The 25,565-nt window shown below is 39.9% G+C and overlaps 2 protein-coding genes across 3 annotated transcripts in view; both read right to left on the bottom strand.

Annotated features, from left to right (window-relative positions):
* The window catches only part of nectin3a (nectin cell adhesion molecule 3a), a 29,728-nt gene extending 14,500 nt beyond the window's left edge, over positions 1-15,228 (bottom strand). For both annotated transcript variants that reach the window (XM_063907733.1, XM_063907734.1), the window contains exon 1: positions 15,028-15,228. In XM_063907733.1, the coding sequence (XP_063763803.1) occupies positions 15,028-15,100 (73 nt within the window). In that variant the 5' untranslated portion in view covers positions 15,101-15,228. The remainder of the gene's footprint in view (positions 1-15,027) is intronic.
* Positions 15,229-20,082: 4,854 nt separating this feature from the next.
* LOC134880453 (diablo IAP-binding mitochondrial protein-like) lies at positions 20,083-23,578 on the bottom strand. Its single transcript, XM_063907395.1, has 6 exons — positions 23,360-23,578; positions 22,785-22,905; positions 22,554-22,676; positions 21,280-21,390; positions 21,003-21,099; positions 20,083-20,618 (listed from the first exon to the last, which is right to left on the bottom strand). The coding sequence occupies exons 1-6, from the start codon at positions 23,401-23,403 to the stop codon at positions 20,410-20,412; spliced, it is 705 nt and encodes a 234-aa protein (XP_063763465.1). The 5' UTR covers positions 23,404-23,578; the 3' UTR covers positions 20,083-20,409.
* Positions 23,579-25,565: the final 1,987 nt, after the last annotated feature.

Below are 25,565 nucleotides of genomic sequence, written 5' to 3'. Positions count from 1 at the left end.
GTAAAGTAATGCAACATGTAAAGTTGGTTTGGACGATAATAGCTAATTGAAGGCTGTAATTCATGAGAGAAAGTCAAGACTGTATGAGCATGAGAAAAAAAGCACACAGGTCCGTAACCATGAGATGTAGCTAAAAAGCTGAATGATTCAGTGTTTCTGATGTGAACACTGCATCGACACTCGTCTGCCTGTCACAGTTGATAAACGTGCTTCTAGCAGAAGAAAACAAAAACAACCAGCTCAGAGGGAATGAATGCAGTATCTTGCAAACCTAACCTGAAATAAATCCTAAATTACAGGTTATGCCTCGAGCCATGAATGGGAACAAAAATATCCAAGTCTATCCAAGTTTATTCTGTGAGCATTATCACACAAATGAGCCATTGTTAGACGTATGCTTGAATACTTATCAAGACACCTCAAAAGTGAATGATGGAGCAGATCCACAATAAATGTGAAAATGTTTGCTTTGTAAATGTAAAACAAATGGTTGAATTCATTCACAATATTCAAACAGTACGCCTCAGTTTTCCTGACACGGTTTACACTCGGAGTAAGCTATATTTGGGGGCTATAAATTTCCATTTCATACGTAGTCTCGGATGTGTATGGAGTAAAGCTTATAAAAAAGTGGTCCTCTGGCTGGTATTTTGAGTCGCTGGCATGAATGTGAGCGGTAAGCCACAGCAATGCTATCTTGGTTTGTGAGGAATATAGCCAAAGGAGGCTGAGGCTCCCCGTGCTCCATTACGTCCCCTGTAATTTCACAAAGACACACACACACACACACACACACACACACACACACACACACACACAGACACACACACACACACAAAATTTCTCTTTCCAAAATGTGTGTCTCCCATGTGAGTCAGAGCATTTTGTTTGAATGTCTGCTCCTAAATGCATGTTGCATTGTGTTGTGAAGTTCCATGCTGTGCTATAACACTCTGGCTTTGCTGTTTGTTTGTTTCTCTACTGACCCACATATTCTAAATATTTTACTTGTGTTTCTTGCCTTACACTGTAAACTAATCCAGCACAGTTCTGACCGGTATTTAGTCTCTCAACCTATTAAACTAAAGCATTGAACTCTGCCGGCCATATTTGCCATTCAATCGGAAAGACACTTGGGAGAGTCGCTTAAGATTCCATTTCTCAGAGATAATGTAGGGTTTCAATTACATCTTTTCCCCACCTTCGAATCATGACCTGGTCTAAAAAAAGCCCACACTGCTATGATGTGAATGTGTTACCCGGTGTTTGCGTTGCGTCTGGAGTCCTGTGCACTGCTGTGGGGGAGAATCAGGGTCAGAGCCGTGTGGGTTTTGCATTCTGTATTCTCTGGTCATCTGAGCTGCCCTGACAGCTGATTGTTGTCACCTTACTAGTGCAACTGTTTTAATAAAAATATATTGCAATGTTAAAAGCTTGACAGAAAGATAAAAGTTAGCAAATATATATATTTAACTGGTAGTCATGCTGATAAAATCCTCCTGCAACACTTGTTGTCTGAGTGGTAAACTAACATGCCTGGCATGCGTGACATTGTGTTGATGCATGAAGACACGTGTCTCAGTCCAGGCTCCTTCTCCCCAACATGCTCCACATACTGCAGCTACCTGACACGACACTCCGACTGCTACCGAACGCAGTCTGTCTCTCTCAGTGTGTCAGCTTTCAGGCCTGTCAAAGCATACAGAGAAACTAAACTCCATCCATGCTATGTTCTGTTTGTTTTACAGTGAGCATTTGGGAGTATGTAGGAAAGGAGGGACAGAAAGGAGGGGGGGGGGGGTTAGTGCTTTAAGAGGACTCCACCCTTACCATTATGGGAGGAGAGACAGATGGCCTCTGCATGGGATACCTAAAGCCAGGAGGAGAGTGGGGAAACTTGGCACTGTGAGGCTGGGACTGTGAAGAACACAGCCACAGCTCTGTGAAATATTATCTAAAATACAGCCGGCAAATAAAGTGTAAGCAGTCGCTAAACAAAACGCTGTCATGGTGTTTCATCGAGACATACAGGCACAGCTAAGGACTGTCACTAGTTTCATTGCTGGTTTTCTGTTACATCCAGGAAAACAATATGTTTCAAAATGTTTAGAAGATGACAAATCTAATTGCTGTGTCATGTTTTGATACTTTGCAACACATTTATTCAACCCACCCAGAGAACAGGAAGAACCCTGGCCTGTAAAAATCTAATTTGACTTGAGAAAATAGGCTGCACTTTTGCCCCCTTTTTTCCTTGAGAAACCCAAGGAAAGAATGAACTCATGGGAAGGAAATGCTTGGCCTTTGAAGAAATGCTTCATATTTGTTTCTCTCCCTCCTGACATCACTAATTGCGACAAGCTGCTGCGCGGACACAATGGTAAATCAAAACCTTCCTCTTTGCCTAGCAACCGACTCAAACATTCCACGTCGGCCACTCGATGAGCCAAGATCTCCACCTACCCAGACCTGACCCAGCTTCGGGCCTGACTTCCCCAAAGGAGGACGCTGTGTCTCCTGGCTAGAGATGCGTGTCAGAGCCGTGTGAGACAGGAGGGATCTGAGGCCGGAGACTTCCAAATGCAGCAACACAATAGACAATATGTCATGATCATGGAGACAAACTCCATGCATAGATTACCATGTCAAACAGCACTCATGGGGGACTGATCTGCAGACCTCACAAGAGAAGAATGCAGACATGAGATCTGTGCAGGAGGGAGTGTGGTTTAAAGCGAGAGGAAACTGAGTGCTCAGCATTCAGAAAGGAATATAGTGAGGCAAGGACACAGAGCAAGGAGTAAGGCAGAGGAAGTAGGAGTGAGCTGGTTAGAAGACCTGGGCAACAGTGTTCACACCATGAAAACAAAAACTACTGATACAAATGCAACATGTTGGGTGTGCACTACACAGACACGATGGTTGAATAGAGTGGTGCAGGAACGAGTCCTAAAACCCGGAAGTGAGTTAGCATTTTACCACTTCCGGTTGCCTCGTCTCAGAGTCAATGGGATTTCTCCGTAGGATTTTGGAAAATAGCTTGAAATAAAGTCTGAGGTTGGTTGACACAAGTTTAGGAGATTGATCACGTTTTGTTTTACGACATTAAATACATCAGCAGTGACCCCCCCCCCACTGGTGATTTTAGAAGAGTTTACGTGTCTGACAGTTGTTAACAAGTGGGACTATAGAAGTTGTAGAAGATGTTGTGTGTCATTACGCCGAACACGTAAACACTCCCACTAAGTTTGTTTGCCCCTGTTCTGCTTGAAAGCAAGTACCTGTGCTCTTGCAAACTCTTAAAACAAACGCTTCAACTTGGACAATTTTGAATCTGTATTTTGGAAATTTACGTTTTCAACACTTTAGTTTTACGTGACGTTGAAGTTGTGCGACCCTGCTATACTTGTCTGTAGTTCGTTTATAGCATAACGTTAGCATTTTGCTTCTGGCGATTAGATTTATGGTTCAAAAATGATAAAAGTAGGGTAGACCTGTGGAGATTATCCGGCTGAACAAAACGTGCATTTATCAAACAGGTTCGTTTTCCACAGATCTTATTTTTTACAATATTCCAAACTCCTATGGAGAAATCGCATTGCTTTTTTGTCGTGGGAACCCATGCGCAGCTTACTTCCGGGTCGGCCTACAAAAATCACCACTCTATTGGGCACACTTTATAATGTCATGTTATCCGACTCTGAGCAGAAGTATTTAGGTCCTGGGCTGATTGATGGCAGGTTTTCTGACATCTTTGGCCATCATATCTATTGTTTATGATAACCTACATAGTTTAGATCTCACTAAAGTAACTATTTACGTTGAGTTAAGAAGCACATTCATCTTGTAAAGTAAATAAATACACTTTGAACTGTTCATTTTTAATAATAAATGTTTGGTATGACGATCAAACAGCTGTATCTATAACTGGTGGAAGGTATGTTTGGCTAGCTGTCATTCTACTAGCCTAGTCCTCACCCTCTTCCCTGCTTCTGTACTTTTCAAGTGTGTATAGGAGGTGAACACAGGCTGAAGGGCAGTGTTTCATTACTGTTTAATGAGTGCAGTGATTCATTCCTTGCTATAAAGACCCTTACTTTAGTACAGGCAAATCACAACATTAGCTGACCATTACATTTCCATCTGATTCCAAGGTCACATTAAAAAAAAAAAAGGATTTGAAAAACTGCTTTGGCAAACCATGCCAACTCCTCACAAAAACAGTCAAGCAATATGGATTGATATATGACTATTGTAAGTCATAAAACAATTAGCTTTTCAGTAATATCTCAATGGACTTATGCCCACTACAGCATCCGTTCCCAGCCCAGAGGCAAGCTCTCTAGGTCTCAATGCTTTTTCTTAGAGATGTATGAGCCTTTAAACACTAGAAACTCAAAGAAGTCAATAGGAGGTGTGGGGCTATTTGTCTGGTATTGTTATTCTCTAAAGAGGTGACCGGGAAAAGAAAACAGACAATGCCTGTGTGCCTTACACAGGACCGCAGACCGTTGCTTTATTTTTTGTGACGCCTATAACTCAGTCTCAATCAGTAGGAGACAGGAAAGGCCAATTTGTGTATCGCCTGTTTTATAGCACGTCTTTATCGTAAGAAATATTTGTGCAGTGTGAAAGAAACATTAGTCCCAACACCAGCGCTAATCTACACCCTTCCTTCCTATCATTGTATCCTGTGAGGGTGTGAGGCTTTTTCAGTGGGCTGATTCATGGTGGAGACAAACACAGGCTGACAGGCCTTTAAAAAGGGGGCGTGCAGGCCTCTTTCACACATCACCATCCTCTTCAAAAGCCCGTTTTCATTGCTCTCCCATAGCAATGTGGACTTCTCCCCTTCCAGGTCACATTTGATTAAAGATCCATGCGTAAAAGAAGAAGATCAATAGTGTTGACATACAAAGCGTCAGGGTCGGTTACAACCTCTCATCAGAGTCCACTCGACTCTGCTGTGGAACTGTGAAGGTCTGCCACCGAGTATCAAGGCAATGCAAACACTCCTACAGCATCCTGCCTTATTGTGTGGGATTTGTTATTGTTTGTTGTGGGGGTTTGAGGTATTTCACTCTCTGAACACAGCGCTGTGGACACGGAGGTGGGCAGCAATGTTATTTTTCAAAAGAAAATGCATGACAGGAAGTACTTTTTTGTGGAATTGTCTTTTGGAATGGTCCCAGATGGTCACAGGAAGCAAGGGAAGGAATTTGTTCAAGCTGCAGTGTGAATAGGTAACTTCATTTTGGGAGTTTTAATTTTAGGTGGAGGAGCTACAATAGGGGTCTTTGTCAATTAGAGCCTAAGTGTATGACATCCCTGACACGTTAATGCTAATAGAGACCGCAGGGCACTCAGGATCACACCACAGTGGTGTTAAAAAATGCACTTGGGTAGAATTGTTGTTTATGTCAGGGTCTGCAAGCTCATCAAGAACATCCTCTCCTGTCCTCTTTTAGATAGGCCTAGCTGACTGCTCTCAAAAGAAACCTTTATCTTGTCTCAGAAGCTGACAGCCATGAATGAATGTTTAGACATATACTACATAAAACAATTAGCCAGACATCACTCAAAGACAACTGGAGCCTTTATACTTTCAGCTCTTTTATGGTTGGCCTAGTATCTGTTTAATTGATTTTGGTAAATTATTCACAGCATCCGCTCAAATCTAACATCATGCCAAACAAAGATGGCACTGACAGGCAACTATGGGAGGAGACTTCAAGGTCCAACACTCCACGTACTGTAAGTCTCGCATCCCCACTGCAAAGACCCCATCAAAGAGTCCCACACAACCGTGCTGCTAATAAGTACGGAAAAAGATGAGAGAAATCATTTGTGTAAACCCAGAATGAACCCTACATTAACACATTGGGCAGCTTAGAGGGATTCATAATAGACCATCAGAAAATGTTTAAATACACATGTTGTTTTTACCACAATTTACAGGTCACACTGTCCTTTGAAATTAAATCTTATAAATCCAGTCTCAACTTTCATTCATGAGGACAGAAATAGACCAGGCCCTTGTTGGGTGGCGGTGGTGGGGGGGTGGAGCTTTGCTGAGAAGAGAGAATGGAGTCTGTGCTAATCACAGACTCCACTGCCCTTCGCTGGGTCTAAAAGGGCTACTGTACTTTCATTAGGCTGATCCAACATAATGGAAACATAGTTTCCCACATGCCAAAGAGACCCCAGTGGGAATTCCACTGTTTTCTTTTAAAGTAATTCCCATCATTCTCCAATTTTAGATTTCTTGTATGCAAACAACCCCTTTTAAAAGGGGTCTACGTGTTGTTGTCCCATGTAATCTGCACACTGGAGTAGTTTAATAGGTCTTTGTATTGTTGAGAGAGAAATAGAGCTGAGAGCACTGGTAGAAGGTGAATAATATACTGCTACGAAGTAAGATGTATGACCAAATGCAAGGAACTTATGTTAAAATAGTGCTATTTGTATATGTTTTATTGAATGAAACATGAATAGGCTTTGTTTTAAGTGTTACACCTGACAAGCACGCACCTAATCTTAACTATGTCCTCAGAATGCGGCCTGGAAGCTTAACGATTGTGTTATGTGGTCCAAAGAACAGTGAGCTTTAATTGTAATTTAAATTGTAACTAAATATCTGAACTCTGCCGTTCTACTAGCATTGCTTAACAACTTAACTAAAACGTTTAAATTACAACTTAAGCTCACTAACTCTGGATGCAGCTCCCTCCGAGGAAATGATCAGATGTAAGGTATAGAAAAACATTGAAAGAGGAAAGTGCTTCACAATTACAGAGGAAGTAACACAGTCCAACAAAAACAACCTCTGTACTGTGTACGATGGGCAACAGAAACAGTAATTGGTCAGTGTGGCATTTCAGCAGCATTATCCTGGTCAGAGATTGTTCGTTTTCCCGGCACATTCACTTTTCCCGACACACACCCTCACTCTGTTTCTGCAACAGATTAAAACACGACTCTTGATTTTCACTTACCACCCACTTGCAACAGTGGGAACAAGGAGATTTAGGAGCCTAGGTCATTTGGGATTAAGAAGAAAATCACAGCTGATTGGACTCCTCACAAAAACATGCAAAATGCTTGACCAATGGCATTGTATACTGTATGATGAAATGATATTGCCCTGCATCTGGTACGACTACGTCTAGTAGGGGTGGGCGATATACCGGTATGATAGTAAAAACCGGTATTGTGCTGCGCCATGATATCAATTTTGAGATATCGTTGATACCGTGGTATTCATAAATTGGCGTTCATATTGGGTCGCATTGTCGAACATTCTTTGTCTTCTGAAGTATATTCAAACGGGCTTCGGAAGATTAACCTAACAACAGATCTCCGCTGGATTAATGAATGCCTGGACGTGTTCCTAAAACAGCTGTGCACAGAGTTCTCGTGCACCTAATTTCCATACAAAAAACGCTCCACGAGCTCCTTATAAGGGCATGCAAGACGTCTGAACAATCCAGACTCCACAGGCAACGCGAAAGCAACTTTAAACGATCAAAATCATGACATTATTTTAGGACATCACGATGTCTAGTAGAATCATGAATGTAGATGTGAAACGGATTTTTTTAGTCTGCGATAAGCATAATAGCGTGTTTAGAACAAAGTTTTGGAAATCTTTTCCCCCGTAACTTCTAGCAAGCAGGGGCTGGCTTGAGCGGAATGGTTTTTCAGTGAGGAGATGCACAACGCTAAATGCATATGCAGTGAATGATATTAGCCTACTGTAATTATGCCCATTATTTGATTTAAGCAATACAACAGAAGGTAAGCAAGAAATAAAGGCCTGGTCCATATACAAGCCTGCCCCAAATAAAGGCCAGAGCGATGTGCAGCCTAAGTAAATAAAAGCACTCGGCCACAATTTGAGGATTTACGGTGTAGACCTATTTTTATGAGCGGACGTTGCAAGCATTTTTTGCTGCGCGGAAGTAGTGCTAGCAATAGTGGATCCAAAACAAGAAGAAGAAGAAGAAGACGAAGACGACGACGAAGAAGAAGACATTGAAGAAAGAAAAGACATTGAAAATTAAAGATGAGTCAACAGGCAGAAAAGAATACCCAGGTGCAGGATGACAAATTGGTGAAAAAGAAAGGGGGCACCTCTGCCGTGTGGAACTGGTTCGGTTTTAAGATCTCCGACCTCGAACAAAAAAATATCTTATGTAAATTGTGTCGCCGTGCTGTTTTAGCGAAAGGTGGAAACACCACCAATTTATTAAATCACCTTAAAACGATGCATGTACGAGAATATGCAGATTGCATCAAAATGCGAGAAGCAATCAGCCCAGGAGCTCGACCAAAGACAAGCCAGACTTCCACTCAATCGCTTCAGCAATCACTACAAACATCATTCGCTGCCGGTACTCGCTATGAGCGGACAAGCAAGAAATGGAGAGACATCACGGAGGCTATAACCCATCACATTGCGAAGGACATGGTACCCATCCAAACTGTGGAGAAAGTGGGTTTCAAAACGTTACTTCAAACTCTGGACCCAAGGTACGAGATCCCGAGCCGCAAGTACTTCAGCCAGAAATGCCTGCCTCAACTTTACTTGGAATGTCGGGAGAGAGTTTACGGCGAAGTAAGCCAAGTCGATTTATGATGTTAAAATACATATTTTGCCTCAACTAATGTCATTTCACTAAGAAGGGCTATTCAAATGTGATTCAGATTTTTTCCCCTCATATGTCGTGATATAATATCGATATCGTCTGGACACTGAAACATATCGTGATATGAGTTTTACCTCATATCGCCCACCCCTAACGTCTAGAGTTCAATCGAAGGGAAATATTGTCAACACACCCATCTTTGCAATGCACTACACACCCCCTCCCACAGTTTTAAGTCTGTGGAGCATCACATAAAGCCAGTAAGACAACACACCAGTGTATTGTTTCTGGTGCTCAGGTTACATGTCTGGTTCGAAATAGTGTTCCCATAACATGAAGCCCATTTGGACATTAAAGACAAATATTTTGAGTATATATACAGTCAGTAGTACCTCATTTAATCCAGGTCATGGTTGTTTTAAGTCAATCTTTAAGCTCTGACCCCTCCTCTTTAAAATGTAACTCAATCCGTTTTGCAATATCTATTGTTCTAAGATTGTTTTCAAGCCTTGAATAGAACTGGCCACTTGTTTTGTTAACATTCTTTTCACAGCCCATTTACAGGCAAAAAATAGCTCCCACGTTAAACATCATGTTTGTCAGCAGTCATTTATGACTCTACACTTATGTTCCTCTATCCCTACATCCACACTCAACAGTAGCATCATCTGCAGTCTATTTGTTGTTATTTGCTAAAGGTATTCAGCTTTTATGAAAATGAAGACGGCATCAGCCACCAAAGCAGAGGAGTGTAAACTGCAGGGGGTAATGTGGACGCAGGGGGTGTAGCAGGGATGGCAGGGGAATACAGAAACATTTGGCTCAATACCAGAAAGGGACACAGTGGTGCAAAAATCCTGTTCACGCCATTACCGCAATATATCTGCATCAAGGACCATGCTGCTCAGCAAGCCAGATCAGGGAACTCAGAGCCAGGGGACATTTCTCTCTCTTCCTCAGTTTCGGTGTCTGATGTTATCTCACACTCAATGAAAGCAGAGGGTGTGTTAAAGAACCTAAAAACTTGTACTTCTGATAAAAAAAGTTAGATATATGATCACTTTTCGACTACCAGAAACAGTTTTGGACTGTCAATAATCAGTTATTCTGTTACTGTAAATAAAGCATGCAGAGAGCATTTCCTGCTCACTTGTGGTTTTGAACCGGTGACTCTGGGAGTCCAATACTTTCTGTGTTTAAACTACAAAATCAAGTTATACAGCTCCGGAACAAATAAAGAGACCACTCCAAATGTTTCTTAAATCTTTATCTCTACATGTATGGCAGCCATTCCAGTGTCTGATGAATTTGAATTCCAACACAGAGGGAAATTGTCAGTAGTTTATAGAATACAATAAAACGTCTTATCTAAAAAAAAAAAGTTAACCCAAAGACTTACCTATAAATAATAAAACAGGAGAAGATGATAATGCTGAAGTGGTCTCTTAATTTTTTTCGGGGTTGTATGTTAACTATTTTTTAAACAAATGTAACAGAAAAGGTGAACTAAAACATTGGTTGACTGACTTTTCAGATGTGGTCTACATATGTTGAGCTAAACTAGTATTATCATTCGTAAAACATAGTATGGACACTCGATAAACAAGGTGCACAGAGAGCTACGAACTAGGATATAGGTGATCGTAACACTGGGGAATTCAGATATGCCAAAAACAGCTTAAACCCTAAATTCCTTCTATTAGCTACAGTATAATGTATGTCATCACTCCTTGTGTACCAGCAAATAAGACAACACAACTGAAAGCTAACTTGCTGCAGTCAGCTCCACCCTGTATTTGACTGGTAAGTGTTAATAATCTTCCACTTGGGTGGTAGGGGGTGGGTCAGCGTATACAACAGACTGTGTGCTCTTCCCAAACATCATAACCACCTGACAGCTGAATGAGTGAAACAAATAAGAGTGAGCTGTAGAAAGCAGCCACACCTGTTTCCCATAACCCCTGACGCTCCCCTCCTGGGGGATACAAGTGCTGACTGTGCACATCCTGCATGTATACCTCTTTAATATGGACTATGAAGCCACAGTGTATCAGAGTGACCCCAACCTGAGGGAAAAACCCTGATTCCTGAAAACAGCAGGGAAAACCTGTTTCCAAAGGTTCGCCTGTGTTCATTCACAGTAGTTAATTATCCATGGAAATATCTGGAAGCCATTTTTACCGCATAGTTTCCTATGACTCAGTAATTGAAACAGTAAATTGCCTATTAAAGATTTATTCAGTCGACAAGACCTAGGCTACTGGCTAACAGTGAAAATAGCATCCCTAATAATAGCACCTAGCTTCCTATATATTTTTTGCATGTTCCCTTTTTCCCCACAATTTTGAATGGCTAATTACCAATGCACCCTGGTCCTAATGGCAGGTTCCTCCCAATTTTGGTCTGGGGAGGAAATAGACACACACAAAAAATCCACCAAAATACTGTGATTTGCTAGATAAATCAGAAGGTTCGCTTAAAGGTGGATTTCTGTGTCAGCACAATGAAATCCCACATAAAAGACCAAACCCCACAATGTTTAAGTCTGCCCCTCAATGATTTGCAACGTCCATAACCTGTCTGTGGCACCCAGTTCCAAGAGCCATTATTTCCTGTGGAAGATGCAAATCTGGGTACAAAATATTAAGTTTCATAGAAGTTATTTTTTCCTATAGCCCTAAAGTTTTTAGCCAACGTAACTGAAACAAGACTAAATTTGCAGAACATTAGTTAGTGACTATAACCTCACATTTTGTGAGCTAGCTAGTATTTATGCAGCTTTGGGAATGTGGGATTGACTCAAAATAACCTACAGAGGCCATGTTCATGGTAATGTAGATTGATGTGTTTTTAATTTATTTTGGACAACAATGGAGGAATAAGTCATGTTGTAGCCTGGTATTCAATTCATTGCTGTTTTTGTCTTTTCATGGGATTTCCTGGCAATAAGAAAAATATACTATATTATAACAATGCCAGTCTCATCCATCAAGGCAAGATTTAAAATGACTTAACAGTGAAATCTTTAGTCATCTGTAACCACCTAGAAGTTGTCGGTATTGTGAATTCTTAAACCAATAAAGGCTTAGTCTAATATGTTTATCTTCCCTAATGGACATTTGAGGCCACCCAACGGGAAACAAACAAGGAAGAGTTGTTTGTAAATCTGTTGAGTAACTTTAATTTGAGCGAGTAGTATTTGCTACCATCTTCAAAGCCTAAAATAAAATACACAGTATATGTTCTAGTGCAACTTAATCAGGTAAGTGCAGGCAGTCCTGTGTGAAATTTTGAAGGAAAGTGGGCTAAAGTAATGAAAGAATTTACTGCAGTATAACATCGGTGTCTTTTTATTCATTCTACCGACAAGTCCAGGAATAAGCAAAAAGTGGGGGTTACAGCTCTTAATTTACTGAAAGACCACCAGGGAACAGCTTGCCATACAAAGCCTCTGACAGTCACATCTGTCGGGAAGAGGAAGCAAAGGGTGGAGTCAACAGAAGCTGGTGACCACAGCCTGCGCCCTGAACCCCACACACACTGCCTCCATGTCCCACAATAAAGCAGCACACTCATCTGCTGATGGCCTTCTTTCAAAAAGAAAACACTGCCTGCATTTAATGTGATTAGGAGTGTTCAGGCTGCTGCATCGCAGCTGAGATTTAACATCAAATGAGAGGATCAGATGAATGCTACAGCTGCTACCCACAGATGTGGGTACAAATTCTCAAATTGACTTTAATGCCCTTTCTTGTAAATCATTTCAATAAAAAACAACTAGTGTGGATAATTAACACCAGACAGGGAACATTTTTGTGAAATGTAGGCATCTTTTGTCAGTGGACCAATCGATATGCTTTAAGTCATGCTTAACTTTGAGATAGCTAATCGTTGACAAATGATAATAGTATCAAGTGAATCAAGCAAAATTCAGTGTGACAGAAGCTTTTGTTGCTAGATTAAAGATTATAGTTGGGCCAAACAGTTTATCTGGTGGAGCTGAAAACACACGTACTGGGGCTCAGTCGTCGCTACGACAGACAGGGATTTAATTCCGACATGGGTACTGTTTACACGTGTCATCCTCTCTCTCTCTAACTTTCAAATCTGTCTCTGTAATGAAAGCCCTGCAGAAAATCTTGGGGAAAAAATGGTTATCCGAATACCTCCCTCAAATAAAACTCTCAAAGCCTTGACCTGATATGCCTTTGCTTTGTAATGAACAAGCTGTAGTGGATTTATATGTTGAATGACAAACCTACTTTCTTGGCTACATCATGCTGTCAATTAATAAACCACTGAAGCACATTAACATAAGGGGAACAAATCTGCTCAGTCAGTACTTTTCCTTTTTCAAATCTATTTCGGTTTTGAGTCTGTAATTTAGGTGGCTCCATTACAACATTATTTATTTATATTATGAATCATGCGGCCCCAAGAGAAAAGACCACAAAACTAAGGTCTTCAATTACAGACCTCACAGCCCGTAGCCACGCCTTGAATGGATCCCCTCCTCACAGCCCTGTCTACATACAGCAAATCTGAAAATGCCACTATCGAGGAATGTTTTTGAATCAAAGTACCCCTGCACAATAGAAGGCTTGAGCCACATGGTCTTCAACCATATGGTATGGATTCTTTTCCAAACACAACACCAAAAGTAACCTTTGCTGTCTTGATTGCCCTCTGTGTTAATAATGAGCTTGTTTGGCTGTGGAGGTGACTAGTTAAACTAAAACCTGCCCACACATGGCTCCAAACAGCAGCACATGTTTCAATCAGCTTAGTTTGCAAGTGTGTTGTTTATCAGTTCACTGTGTTGATTTATGAACCAGTGTTTAGTGGCTACAGACAGAAAAATAATGTATGAAGAAGATTCTGAAAAAGCATGTGTTGCAACTGTGTGTGTGTGTGTGTGTGTGTGTGTGTGTGTGTGTGTGTGTGTGTGTGTGTGTGTGTGTGTGTGTGTGTGTGTGTGTGTGTGTGTCTGTGTGTGTGTGTGTGTGTGTGTGAGAGACAGATTTGGCACCAATGGCAGCTGTAGAGACACACATACTGAAACTTTTTGGAGGGGGGGCTTTTAGTGATGCTTTTCAAAAGAATGAATATCTGCACCTTTTTTATTAGCAAATGGAAATGCCAGTATATGGCTATACTAACAGAATAGCTGAGTAAATAGTAATTCATATGAAAATTGGTGCAAGATTAATTTTCTGGCTCCAGCTTTTACATTCTCATTTATTTGCGGGTTTCCTAAATCTTTTTGAAATTTTTATCATGTTTCATTCACCAGGAGATTATCTAGTAAATGAAAAAAATGTCTGATTCATTAATCTGTTTCGTCAGTTTAATGACATAGGTTAGCTGGTGCCAGCTTCCGAACTTATGTTGTGATTTTTGTGCAAGAAAGGTCTTATGGTCCATTGAAGATACTGCTACCATGGCATATTGGAGACTTGTATTGCCCTTGGATTCATTAGGAAAAAAACAATTGGGGCATTCCCGGGAGGCATTTGCTTGTAGTGTCCAACATTGTTTGACTTAGCAGGCCTGTTATGTATTGTTATCCCAGCTCAGGACTGGGATAGTGCAAAGCACAGGTCGGGACAGTACGGAGACTGGAAGGTGCTCGGACTGACATGCAGCCCAACTGCAGGTCAATACTTCCAGAGACTGAGCGACTGCAGTGCCTCCCCTGTAATATGTCTTAATTTCCCCTGCCACTCTCACGCCCAAAGCGGAGGTGGTCTGCGCTGCCTCTCCTCAACTCTATCAAATAGCGTGTATCCCCCCCATCCCTATCCAAAAGCCACCGGGCAAAGTTTTCACAAAGGAGCTGCTCTTCGCTCACCATGAGTGACACTCACAACACACATTCTCAATAATATGTGTATACAGCACTTATCAATGCTGCTCCTCGATGAATATATTGTAAGCTAAGTCATGATGTGACTTAGAGGAACTACCCTTGGCTAAAAATGTGCGTATGCCTACAAGCTACGGTTAAACCTATCTGTTGTCCCGCGTAGGGAGAAATGGGATGAAACTATAATTGAGGTTAGCTTGTGTGTCATAAGAAGTTGCTGAGTATGGTAAACTGTTGTTATTAACGTTAACGAAGTTAAAATGTGCAAGAGAGGTTAAGCTTACTGTGAACCGACGCCAGCTGCTAAATTACTTTCCTACCGACACAGTTAGGACAACCACAGAGCAGAACCGTTAGCCTGAATACAGCTAGCAGGCTTTGAACGGAACACAGCCCGCACAACGAGGACCAACGTTAGCCGGGTTTGAATCAGTGACTAACGGTAGAGACTCCGAGCAGAATGGCAACTTCTCACAATGGCCTCTCAAAATGACAAATAAACAGTTAACTCACAGGTAAGTCCGTAAAAGGTGAGAAGTGTTGTTAAAAGTTGCAGTCCGTTAGATGGCGGGGATCTTTTCTCCATGGTTCCTGTGAGTGTGTGTGTGTGTGTGTGTGCACTCCGGCACAATCTGTCCGTCCTCCTCGCTCCTGCTCGTCCTGCTCTCTCTGGCTGCCTCGCTGCTCTCCATAGTGACCGATCCGCGTGGGCTGTACCACTGCTGCAAGGGCAACAAACAGAAACACGCGCAACCTACGCACGCAAATACGCGCGCGCGCGCACGCACACACACACTCACGCACACACACACACACACACACACACACACACACACACACACACACACACACACACACACACACACACACACACACACACACACACACACACACACACAGTCCCGAACATCCCCATTTGATTTGAATTGTTCTGTTTCAACACTGGAAACCTCTGAGATGTAATGAGTAAAAGTGACACCAGCATTTGTTTTGGTGACTTGGTGCTACTGGATTTAGTATTAGCAGAGGCAATATTTCTCAATACAGAAGTAGCTATAAAACGTGTTTTTGTTATTTTGGTCTGTGTAAAATTAAAGACATTCAATCTGATCTAATTCAATATTGTTAGAAAAAAGTAGGATACAGCCTGCTTTTAATTCTTCAATACTTGCACAATGGCAACCTCATGTATGGATGTTCTTTATTACCCTAAGCATGAGTACAGTAATCTATCCATCTATCTATCTATCTACCTATCTATCTATCTATCTATCTATCCAACTATTTTCACTACATTTATCTGTTTTACTTAATTAGCAGATGCATATTAGCTACTTAACATTAATTTAAAATAGGATCAATAGCTTTTGGTACGTTTAGGTGCTTTTTGATGACAACATTATTGTTCTATTACTACTACCTAGGCTGGTTCAGCTGCACAAGGGAGCAGCTGGCCTGGGGGCCCAAAACCTCAGGGGGCCCAAAGCTCCAGGTTCACCACATGGCCATTAGTTGTAGGTAATTTGATTAAGGAAACATTTGTTTAGTAATACTGTTTTGAACACTAAAGCACAACGTAAACTGTCATAATAAGGGCCCTAAATTGAGAACAGCTTTAATGTAGAGACAAAAATCTAGTTTTAAGGCATTTATAATTTTACATTTTTCATATTCCTTAAATAAATCTGCTTAATCAAGTCACTAAACAAATAAATAGTAGGGGTAACATGATTGGTACTCAGTGATGGGTTAGCCTGACCCTCGAGAGAACCAAAGAGGATAACTGGATACTTAAACCATACTGTACATTCTATATTTATTTCTTAAATCATAATGTACATTCAATATTTATTTCTTAAACCATACTGTACATTCTATATTTATTTCTTAAATCATAATGTACATTCGATATTTATTTCTTAAACCATAATGTACATTCTATATTTATTTCTTAAACCATACTGTACATTCTATATTTATTCTATTTAATATTCCACACCTTTTTCACTTTTTATACATACAATATCCTGCTTTATATTCTGTTTTTCTTAATATTTTCTGTACATTTTGTCCCAAATGTATATTTCTTACTTTCTTTTTAAATGCTATTTTATTTTATTGTAATTACACTGCCTTGTTTTTATGCTGCTGCAACAGAAACAATTCCCAAATTGGGATCAATAAAGTAATTCTATCTATCTATCTATCTATTTATCTATCTATAACTTCTTGATATTCACATAGGCATTATCAAATAGTGATCTCTTAGCATAATTTCTCTCTTAAAAACAATTAAGTAAAAGTGTATTGAGTTTGGATCTGTGGGCAATCCCCTTGTTCCAAGAGCCCACTTGTTAAAACATGCAAACGAAATTAGGAAGAAATCATTGTCTAAATGACTGTTTTACTTTTTGAGTAAGATTATCTCTTACAGCAGTGAATGAACAGGTTTCATTGTTTTCCTCACAGGACACTGAACCTGTATTGTTGCTAATCACGAAGCTGAGACTATTTTTCGATAAAGTTTCCATATGCAGGTTTTGAATTGTTTAAGCAGATAATCTGCTTTTGCAGACCTCTTACAAATGTTTTCACGTTGCACATTTGTAAGAGCTCTGCAAAAGCAGATTCATTTAATCAGTCAATTATGATAACACAGCTTCCTCTGATACCACAACTACAGTATTATTCAGTTGAAATACAGACAATTCAGAGTATATTAGGCTTGTCATCTTTATCACAGTGTATTCAGCGCATTTATTGTTTGTATAATTTGCGCATTGAATAAAATAAGCAGTCACAAAAGAATAATACTAACAATTTTGTGCCATTCACCATGCCTAATTCTACAGAAATATTTCAGCTTACTGTAAAATGAATACACCCACAACAACATAAGGATAATCACGTGTTTGGTCGACAATGTGTAACCAATTTTATAAAGTGTTCAGAGACTGAAGGGAAAACAAGGAAGTGAATGTAAAAGTTAATATAAACCCCAGGGGACGAGCTACTGAAGGACAAAGCAGTCACTGATTCCTGTTTCTGAAAAAGTGTGCACACTGTACTCTGTCCTAAAACTAAATGGTAATGAAGCACTCTCCTGCATTGTTCTTTCCTTTGAGATAATTACAGCTTTTACACATTCAGGAATCCAGCGTCGTGTGGAGCACGGTGTTATTATCATGCTCTGCAGCCTAAACTGATAAATATGCTACCTCAGCAGTTTCAGGCGCACATTGTATTTATTCACTGAAGATAAGCACAAATGCTCGTCCGATGTGATCCCTTCATGTTGAGCTGTGACGTCTTCACAGCCTGTATTAGAGTCCTCATCAGTGGCTGTCAACTCTCGAGGGAACCACCATCTCCGGCAAAATGTAACCCCTCTCCCTCACTCAGACCTACAGCTCAGCATCACTGTGATTAAAGCATGACCCGTGATATGTCGTGACACTATACCCCCTGCCTTTATACCCTCCGGTGGTTTATTTATATCCTCAAAGAACTATAAATCCCCAGGTGAAAGTGCTGCCCTTTTCACCAATCAATCTCCCCTCCTGGGCAACTTTGCACTGGAACAGTAAAATCAGAGCAAGAGGAGGATTGTGTATTTATGAGAGGATAAATCAGATCTTATTTTATTCCACTAAACTTTGAATGTGATAATGATATCACCAATTTGGGTGAAATAGTTTAAGTGAGGGTTATTTCACACCACTGGCATAAGTTTTTATCCAGGAATGCTGTAGAAATGCTCAATCCCCCTCGGTAGCACTAAATAGTTTATGAGCATTTATGGCCCATGACCTTTGTAATTGTGGTTACCTCATTGAGGTTTCATGCTGCAAAAATACTTTACTACTCAGTGAGCTATATTACATTTTCTACCAGGCAGGCCAGGCAGCACTGGCACCACCTCCCCTGTGACCAGTGGGTGCACATCCACACAGACTGTCTGGGACATTTGATTTAACAGTCTGTGAAAACAGCCTTTGTTAAACACAACATTCCTCACTAGTCACATTGGTGAGCCAGTCCTTGCACACTTTAACCCCCCCACACCTTTTCTGTAGCCACTCTCATGGTCCCACCCCCTGCCAAGGCTTGACCATCTAAAGCAGAGAGGTCACCTCACTGTGTTTGCAGTTCCACATAAGTCTCTCGCATAACGAGCTCCCTCTGAAATGACCCTCTGCAGTACACACTGATCTTTGGAAGACTTATGTGAAAATAATTAAAAACAATGTACCTGTTACAGAGCATATTCTATTTACATAACTAAAGGATAAGGCTTGTACAATGAGTAGATTTGGTAATGAACTTGCAGGTTAATGGTTAACTTAAGTTAAGTGGCACTATTCACATAAAGGGTTCTCTAACACTATGGGGTTCAATCAGATTCACAAACATGAAATACAATTTGGTCATATCTATTTAAACAAAAAAGGAAATACTATGTGTACTATGCTGGTTTATAGAAAAAGTCCCACATGCAAATGTACGTATTTGCACCAGGGAAAGCTAAACGTTAAATAGTTACACCAGTAAGTTTATTCGCATTCATTCAGAATGAAATTGCAAATGCTGGCATACTGTATATCAATGTGTTACAACAGATGTAGAACGCCATCTGCTGGAGTTATAGGAGGGGCTGACAATACATTTTTTGTGCATCAGTTTTGAGGGCTTTAATACTGTGAAGTCCTATATACTGTATATGCAAGAGTTCAGTTTGCAGTTTACTACTTTCTTGTTTGAGCACCTGCCCACACCTTAGATAAAATATGTATTATTTTGTAACATGTTTGCTTGATTTGTCCAATTGTGAAATTATTCTTCTGTTTTCAAATTCAAAAAGCATCACAATTCAACATTTTTACCTGAGGAACAGCCGTTTGTTTTCTGTTCTGACAGTGTGGAAAGAGGTAATGCTGTAGATGAAGTGATGACAGATGGGGGGAGTTGAGAAACAACCTAAGAGCTCTACAGGTGAGTCTGGACATGGGTAATTTGCAGACAAGGAACAGTTGTTGAGTGAAAAAGAGAGATACAAACAACAGGTAAAGCAACACTACCTTAAAGATGTTCTCAGAGGAACATGAGTGGGAAGCATACATATATTATTTTAAAGTAAGATAAGTAGTATCAGAGAACAAGTCAGTCTGCTGTGGGGTCACTTTTGGTTTTATACTGTTTACAAGGTTTTGCCAGATTACTTAAGCAAACAATATTTCCCAAGACAACAGGGAAAATTCTGTTCGTAGAGATGGGATGGACACCTCTCACGTCTAACCCATATCACACCAACAATTTCATCAGAACAAATGCTGGTTTCAAACCGCTCTCATCCCCTGGTAGCACTAAGAAGCAAGTTTTACCCTAATTTGTGTTTCTGTTTAACATCTTTTAGGTAATTTTGATAAACAAGAAACAACCCCTTGCAACACAATACTGAATCTAATCCACTAGTCACTGCAATTCAGAAAATATTGAACTAGTTAACATAACATTAAATGCTATGTAATGTTTTCTGATGCTGTTGCATTAAGTGAAGACTACAACACGTTTTTATTTTGTCTCTTGTATTTATTACAATTAATTAGTCAAATGAAAAACACAAAAATTGGATGTTGGTGGAGTCACAATAAAATAATAGATGGAAAACATATTCCTAAAAGGTACTACTAGTTTTAAATGACTTAAATAACACTTATTTGCTGAAATACTGAGGCATTCCCCTCCCTTTGTGTGATTCAATATTGTAGATTATGCACAGATGTAAGCATCCACATGACTACGTACAGCCAAACATGATAGATTCAAAAAGAAACAAACGTTATCATTACTTTTTTATTGCTTTCCTCTGTTTTCTGATCTTTCTGGGTATTTGTTTCAATCTTCTCTTAGATAAGCCTCAGGCACCTCTTCCTCATCACTATCATTCTGTAAGGAAGCAACATGTTGCGCCATCTTTTCAACCTCCATTACTTTAATTTCGATCAACTTTTTATCGGCATCCTTTGACAGTTTCTGTGCCTCCTCCACCTGCGACAGGGCCACTTGAATGTTTGTTGCCACTGTGATGGACGCATGTTCAGCTCCTGGACACACAGATGCAAACACACACTGTCAAGTTGTTGAAAAAAAAGTCAAAGGTTGATACAACACCAGCTTAAGTTCAGATATTATGGGTAGTCATTAAAAAGACACTCCTGTCCATCACTTCCTTTTTGTTTTACACAAAGCGCTACTGAGGGACAGCAAATGATCCATAAACTGTCCAAAGTGCAACACTGACAGCAGCTGAAAAGGAACAGGCACAGACAGCAGCGTACAAAGCTTTGAAAAGATGATTCACAGCTTAACACGTAGTTCATAGTTACATAGAACCCTGAGAAAAACCTGCCTCAACACTTCAACCATGACATCACAACCATTCTCTCTCATGGCATTATAACCCGAACTCAGACATGTCTTTTACACACCTGAGGTGCGTGCTGCCTCAGCTGCCGTTTCACACAGTTTGACTGCGATGAACCAGGTGGACTCATAACGCTTGCATTCATCTTGTCTGTCATCAACCTGTCAGAACAGAAAGTTACAACGTTGTCGTCAACAGATCTACAAATGTTTATTTTAGTACGGTTTGTAAGTGTGCTGTCATATTTATGGGCCAGCAATCAATAAATCCACAGGAAACTGAATGCTCTGCTCAGTGTTGTTTTCAAGTACCTTTCACCCAAAGAGACCACAAAGACTAACCTCAGAACGCTGGGCAATGATCACCTGCCAGATTTTATCCTCTTCTGTTTGAGTTAGTTTTCCCAGTGCTTCCAAATATCGTCTTTGGAGGGCAATGAGTGTGTGAACAGCCTGTTGGCAAACAGAGGGAGGACATATACATTTAAAATCAATTTAAGGAGGCGGACTAGCACTGAGGTGCTAAAGTAGTTTTAAAATAACTTAATTAAATCCATAAAACAAGTATCCCTGTTGAGTGAGGGGTCTGTAAATTATCCCAATAGCCAGGATAGTGTTTCTTGGCCTAATATATTTTGATGCTTTGACTGCCACAAATGAAGGAAATGTACCTCCTTTGTGTTGGAAGTGACAGCGCAGTCACAGATATCTTGAACTAAAAAATAAACAGTGTCTGCATGTCTTTATTAAACTATGTGGGGGAAAGCATACTTAACAAACCACAAGTTTGTATACAGATCTCTCGACATTGCTACGGATTTGTCTCTACATTCCAACAAACACTGCAAGTGGTCATGGAAAAACTGTACATATCCATGCTGTACAGATTGTATTCACCTTTTTACACTTGAAAAAGGGCTAGTTCCATGCTGCATCATTTTGTGGTCATATTTCCTTTTAAGAGCTTTGTTTGGCATCATTAGCTTAGGCATCCTTTATATTCCAAATAAATCGTTTTTAGTTTGAGTTTTTTTAAACTGCTATTAAGTTTTAATGGTTTTTTCAGGTGAAAAAGCAACCATTTAGATCCCAATATGTAACTATTTTACCCAATAAACAGATGTGTAGGTGGAAATGTAGCTGCTGGCTCTGAGATTGGCTGGCTAGCATATTAAGTTCACATGTCAACAATGTTTTTGTAAATACTCTCACTGCCAGAAGGGTAGACAAAGGTCAGCACTATGCCTTTAACCATAGAGTATTCAACAATAATTATAATTTAAATTATGAGAGCATCTTATTTGGCAATAGCTTGTTAGATATCTAGCGAATGTTAGCTAATGCTCCAGAGTGAAATGTCTTCATTAGTGATTTAAGGCCTTCTTTATATGTTTACAGACATATAAAAATGCCTTAATTTTATATGGCCTGATGACTAGTTTAATGTCATAATGAAAAGGTAACCGATAAACCGGAAGATCAAACTAAATTGTGTTAGAACTGGAGGAGGAAATGGAGTGCAGTGTAAAGTGGCTTGACGCAAATTTGTGATTTTGGGTGATATAGAATAAATATACATGTATACAGACTTTGTTTCCCAAAAGATTCAAACTTACTTTAGAGTACTCTGTGATGGCATCTATAAGGGCTAAGGTGGCCTGGGAGAGAAAGGTGCTTGAACTGTCTGTAACCAGAGAGGCTGCTCGTCTGACAAGGGAGTCATGAGAGAGGCTGTCAGCCTGAAACAGAGACACACACACAAGGTAAATGTATGCTGGTATTTATGTACTGCGGATGGCTGCTGTATTGTTTGTATTCCTATATCTCTGGTAAGGTCACAGACTCACCTGTTTGAAAGGTATAGCACACAGCCCAGCCCCCACAGTTAAAGACGATATACCTGTGTACAGAATGTTTGTCCACTTGCCCGCAGGTTTTCTGCTACTGATGAGGACACGATTTGAACTCCTAGACAAATAATACAATTGTTTCATCTCAAAACAGCCATGTAAAGTTAAATATACGATTTTAAAGTTAATAGCCTACGTGTTTAGCAATGTCACGATACGATCTGATATTGTCTGTAGCCTACATGCAATACAAGGACTGTACAGACTGTAGGACCCCTAAAGATGAAAAGACACGATTGGGGGATCAAATCTGAACCTATTTTAACAAAGCAGTCATTCAGTCTTCTTTACGGAGTATAATATAAAGCTGTTTTAGGCAAAGAAAAACAAGTTTAACGTGTATTATATCAACTTCCGGTTGCCACTTTCAGAGGCCAAACATTTTCATTTGCCCACTTTATAGTTGACAACAGTATTTGATGTTTAAGAAGCGGTTAGTTTAGGACATTGTTCAGCCATTGACTTACAAAATTTACCAGCACAAAATCATATCACTGCAAAACAAATTGTACCTTAGAATACGGAAGCAGGTTGTTATCCTTCGCAGCGCGGCCATGTCGGTCCGCTGAATAAAATGTTCGTGTCACCGAGCAAAGGTTCCCCGGCCGTGAAAACGTCACAGCCTGCACACTGCGGCCCCCACGCGGTGAAAGGGCAACATTCTTCTTCTTTGGGTTTAATGGTGGATCTCAACCAACTTTAAGGTGCAAGCCGCCACCTACTGTACAAGAGTGTGTAACATTATGTCATTTACCCTTTCTTAAATTCTACTCACCAGCCTTGTGTTATTTAAAAAAGTAAAGAGAGCCTTCCTGGTGACTCTTACCCCCTCTCCATCTGTTCCCAGTATCCCCATTAAATCCCACTCCCTCCCCGCCTCTTGGACTTTACCATGTAACCTTTCTCTTTCTACTGCATACATGGCACAGTGAAATATGATATGTTCAACGTTTTCTTTCACTGCACAGTTCCCACATTTGTCACTATTCCTTTTCCCTAGTACAAACATGGTGCCAAACGGCAACATTAACTTGTGCTCTGCCGTATATACCAAGTCACCAAATTTCCTCTTGATATAACTAAATATCACCAACAGGCAGTGTTGGAAGAAGAACTCAGATCCTTCACTTACGTTAAAGAACAACTACTATGGTCTAAAAATACTCCACTACATATAAACGTCCTGATTAAAAACATGTCAAGTGTTGTTAATGTTAAGTAAAATTCTAAAAAGTATTAGCATCAAAATGCACTTAAAGTACCAAAAGTCAAACAGAGGTGGGAAGTTGTGAATTTACTCAAATACTGTAGGCCTACTTGCTGAGGTACTTGTTCTTTACTTGAGTAGTTTAATATTTTTGCTACATGGTACTTCTACCCCACTACAATTCAAAGGTAAATTGTGTACTTTTAATCCACTACATTTATTTAATACCTTTAGTTAATTATAATCAACACTTAAATAAGACTTTAGTAACACCTGGAGTAAATTCACAAGTTACCCTGCAGTATACAAAGTAATAAAACTAGCTGCAACTTTACCAGCTTTGGTAACACTTTAATGCATCAATAATTATAATCAAAACATATAATTCAGCCGCGGAAAAAAACAAGAGACCACTTCAGCATTATCATTTTCTCTTGTTCTAATATTTATAGGTTTGTCTTTGAGTTAAATGATTTTTTTGTTTTTGTTATTGTATTCTACAAACTACTGACAATTTTTCTCTGTGTTGGAATTCAACAGACACTGGAATGGCTGCCATACATAGAGATAAAGATTTAAGAAACATTTGGAGTGGTCTCTTATTTTTTTTCCACAGCTGTATATCTTATTCTGAAATCAACTTCCAACAGGTTATACTTTTTATGATGAATTGAAGAGTTTAGTTAAGGTTCTCATTGTTTACAATCTGCATGTATGTTTTTTTTAAGAATGACAACACATAATTAATTCTAGTTAATTTAAAGAAAGATTAAATGCAACTAAATCATAATTCAACTCATTCATTATTTGAGTGACTTTAAATAACTTAATCTGGTGTGTCATAATTATTGCACCTATGTATTACTGTACAACAACAGTACTTGATTCCAACTCTGTTGTTGCACGATGTGAGAAATGACTGAGAACAGTAAACAGTAAATAGCAAGAGTAATCAGGCCTAAAATGATTACTTCTTATTCAGAGCAACACCTTCATGAATGTACTCATTCTGAATAGTAATTGTTATGTTTGCATGAAATATAGGGTTAAACTATATTTTTCCACCCTCCATGGGTCTATAGTCTGTAGAGTCAATGGTAATTTATTTATTTTATTATACCTGTGTACCAATGTATAACATATTCAATATTATCAGGTAGTATTTGCTAATAGTGCCAAAAATGTGTGTAAACAATACTTTTGGTTAATATATTTTAAAAATACAATACAATAGCCTTTTCGAGAACCAGTACCTTATCGTGGTGGACAGGTTTGTGTGCCCCGATGAAACTGGGGACTGTGTTGTCTGGAACCTTTCCGGAGTTGCCCATGGTGTGAGGCGCCGAGCGGGTATGGGGATACTCACAAGCCCCCGGTTGAGTGCCGCTTTGTTGGAGATTACCCCAGTGGACGAGAGGCTCTGACTGTTGTGTGTGCTTATGCACCAAACAGCAGTTCAGAGTATTCTGCCTTCTTGGAGACCTTGAAAAGAGTCCTGTATGGGGCTCCCG

The sequence above is a fragment of the Eleginops maclovinus genome, chromosome 18 (assembly GCF_036324505.1).
Source record: "Eleginops maclovinus isolate JMC-PN-2008 ecotype Puerto Natales chromosome 18, JC_Emac_rtc_rv5, whole genome shotgun sequence".
Lineage (NCBI taxonomy): Eukaryota > Metazoa > Chordata > Actinopteri > Perciformes > Eleginopidae > Eleginops > Eleginops maclovinus.
The sequence above is the reverse complement of the archived record's forward strand: the minus strand, read 5'-3'. Positions and strand labels throughout refer to the sequence as shown.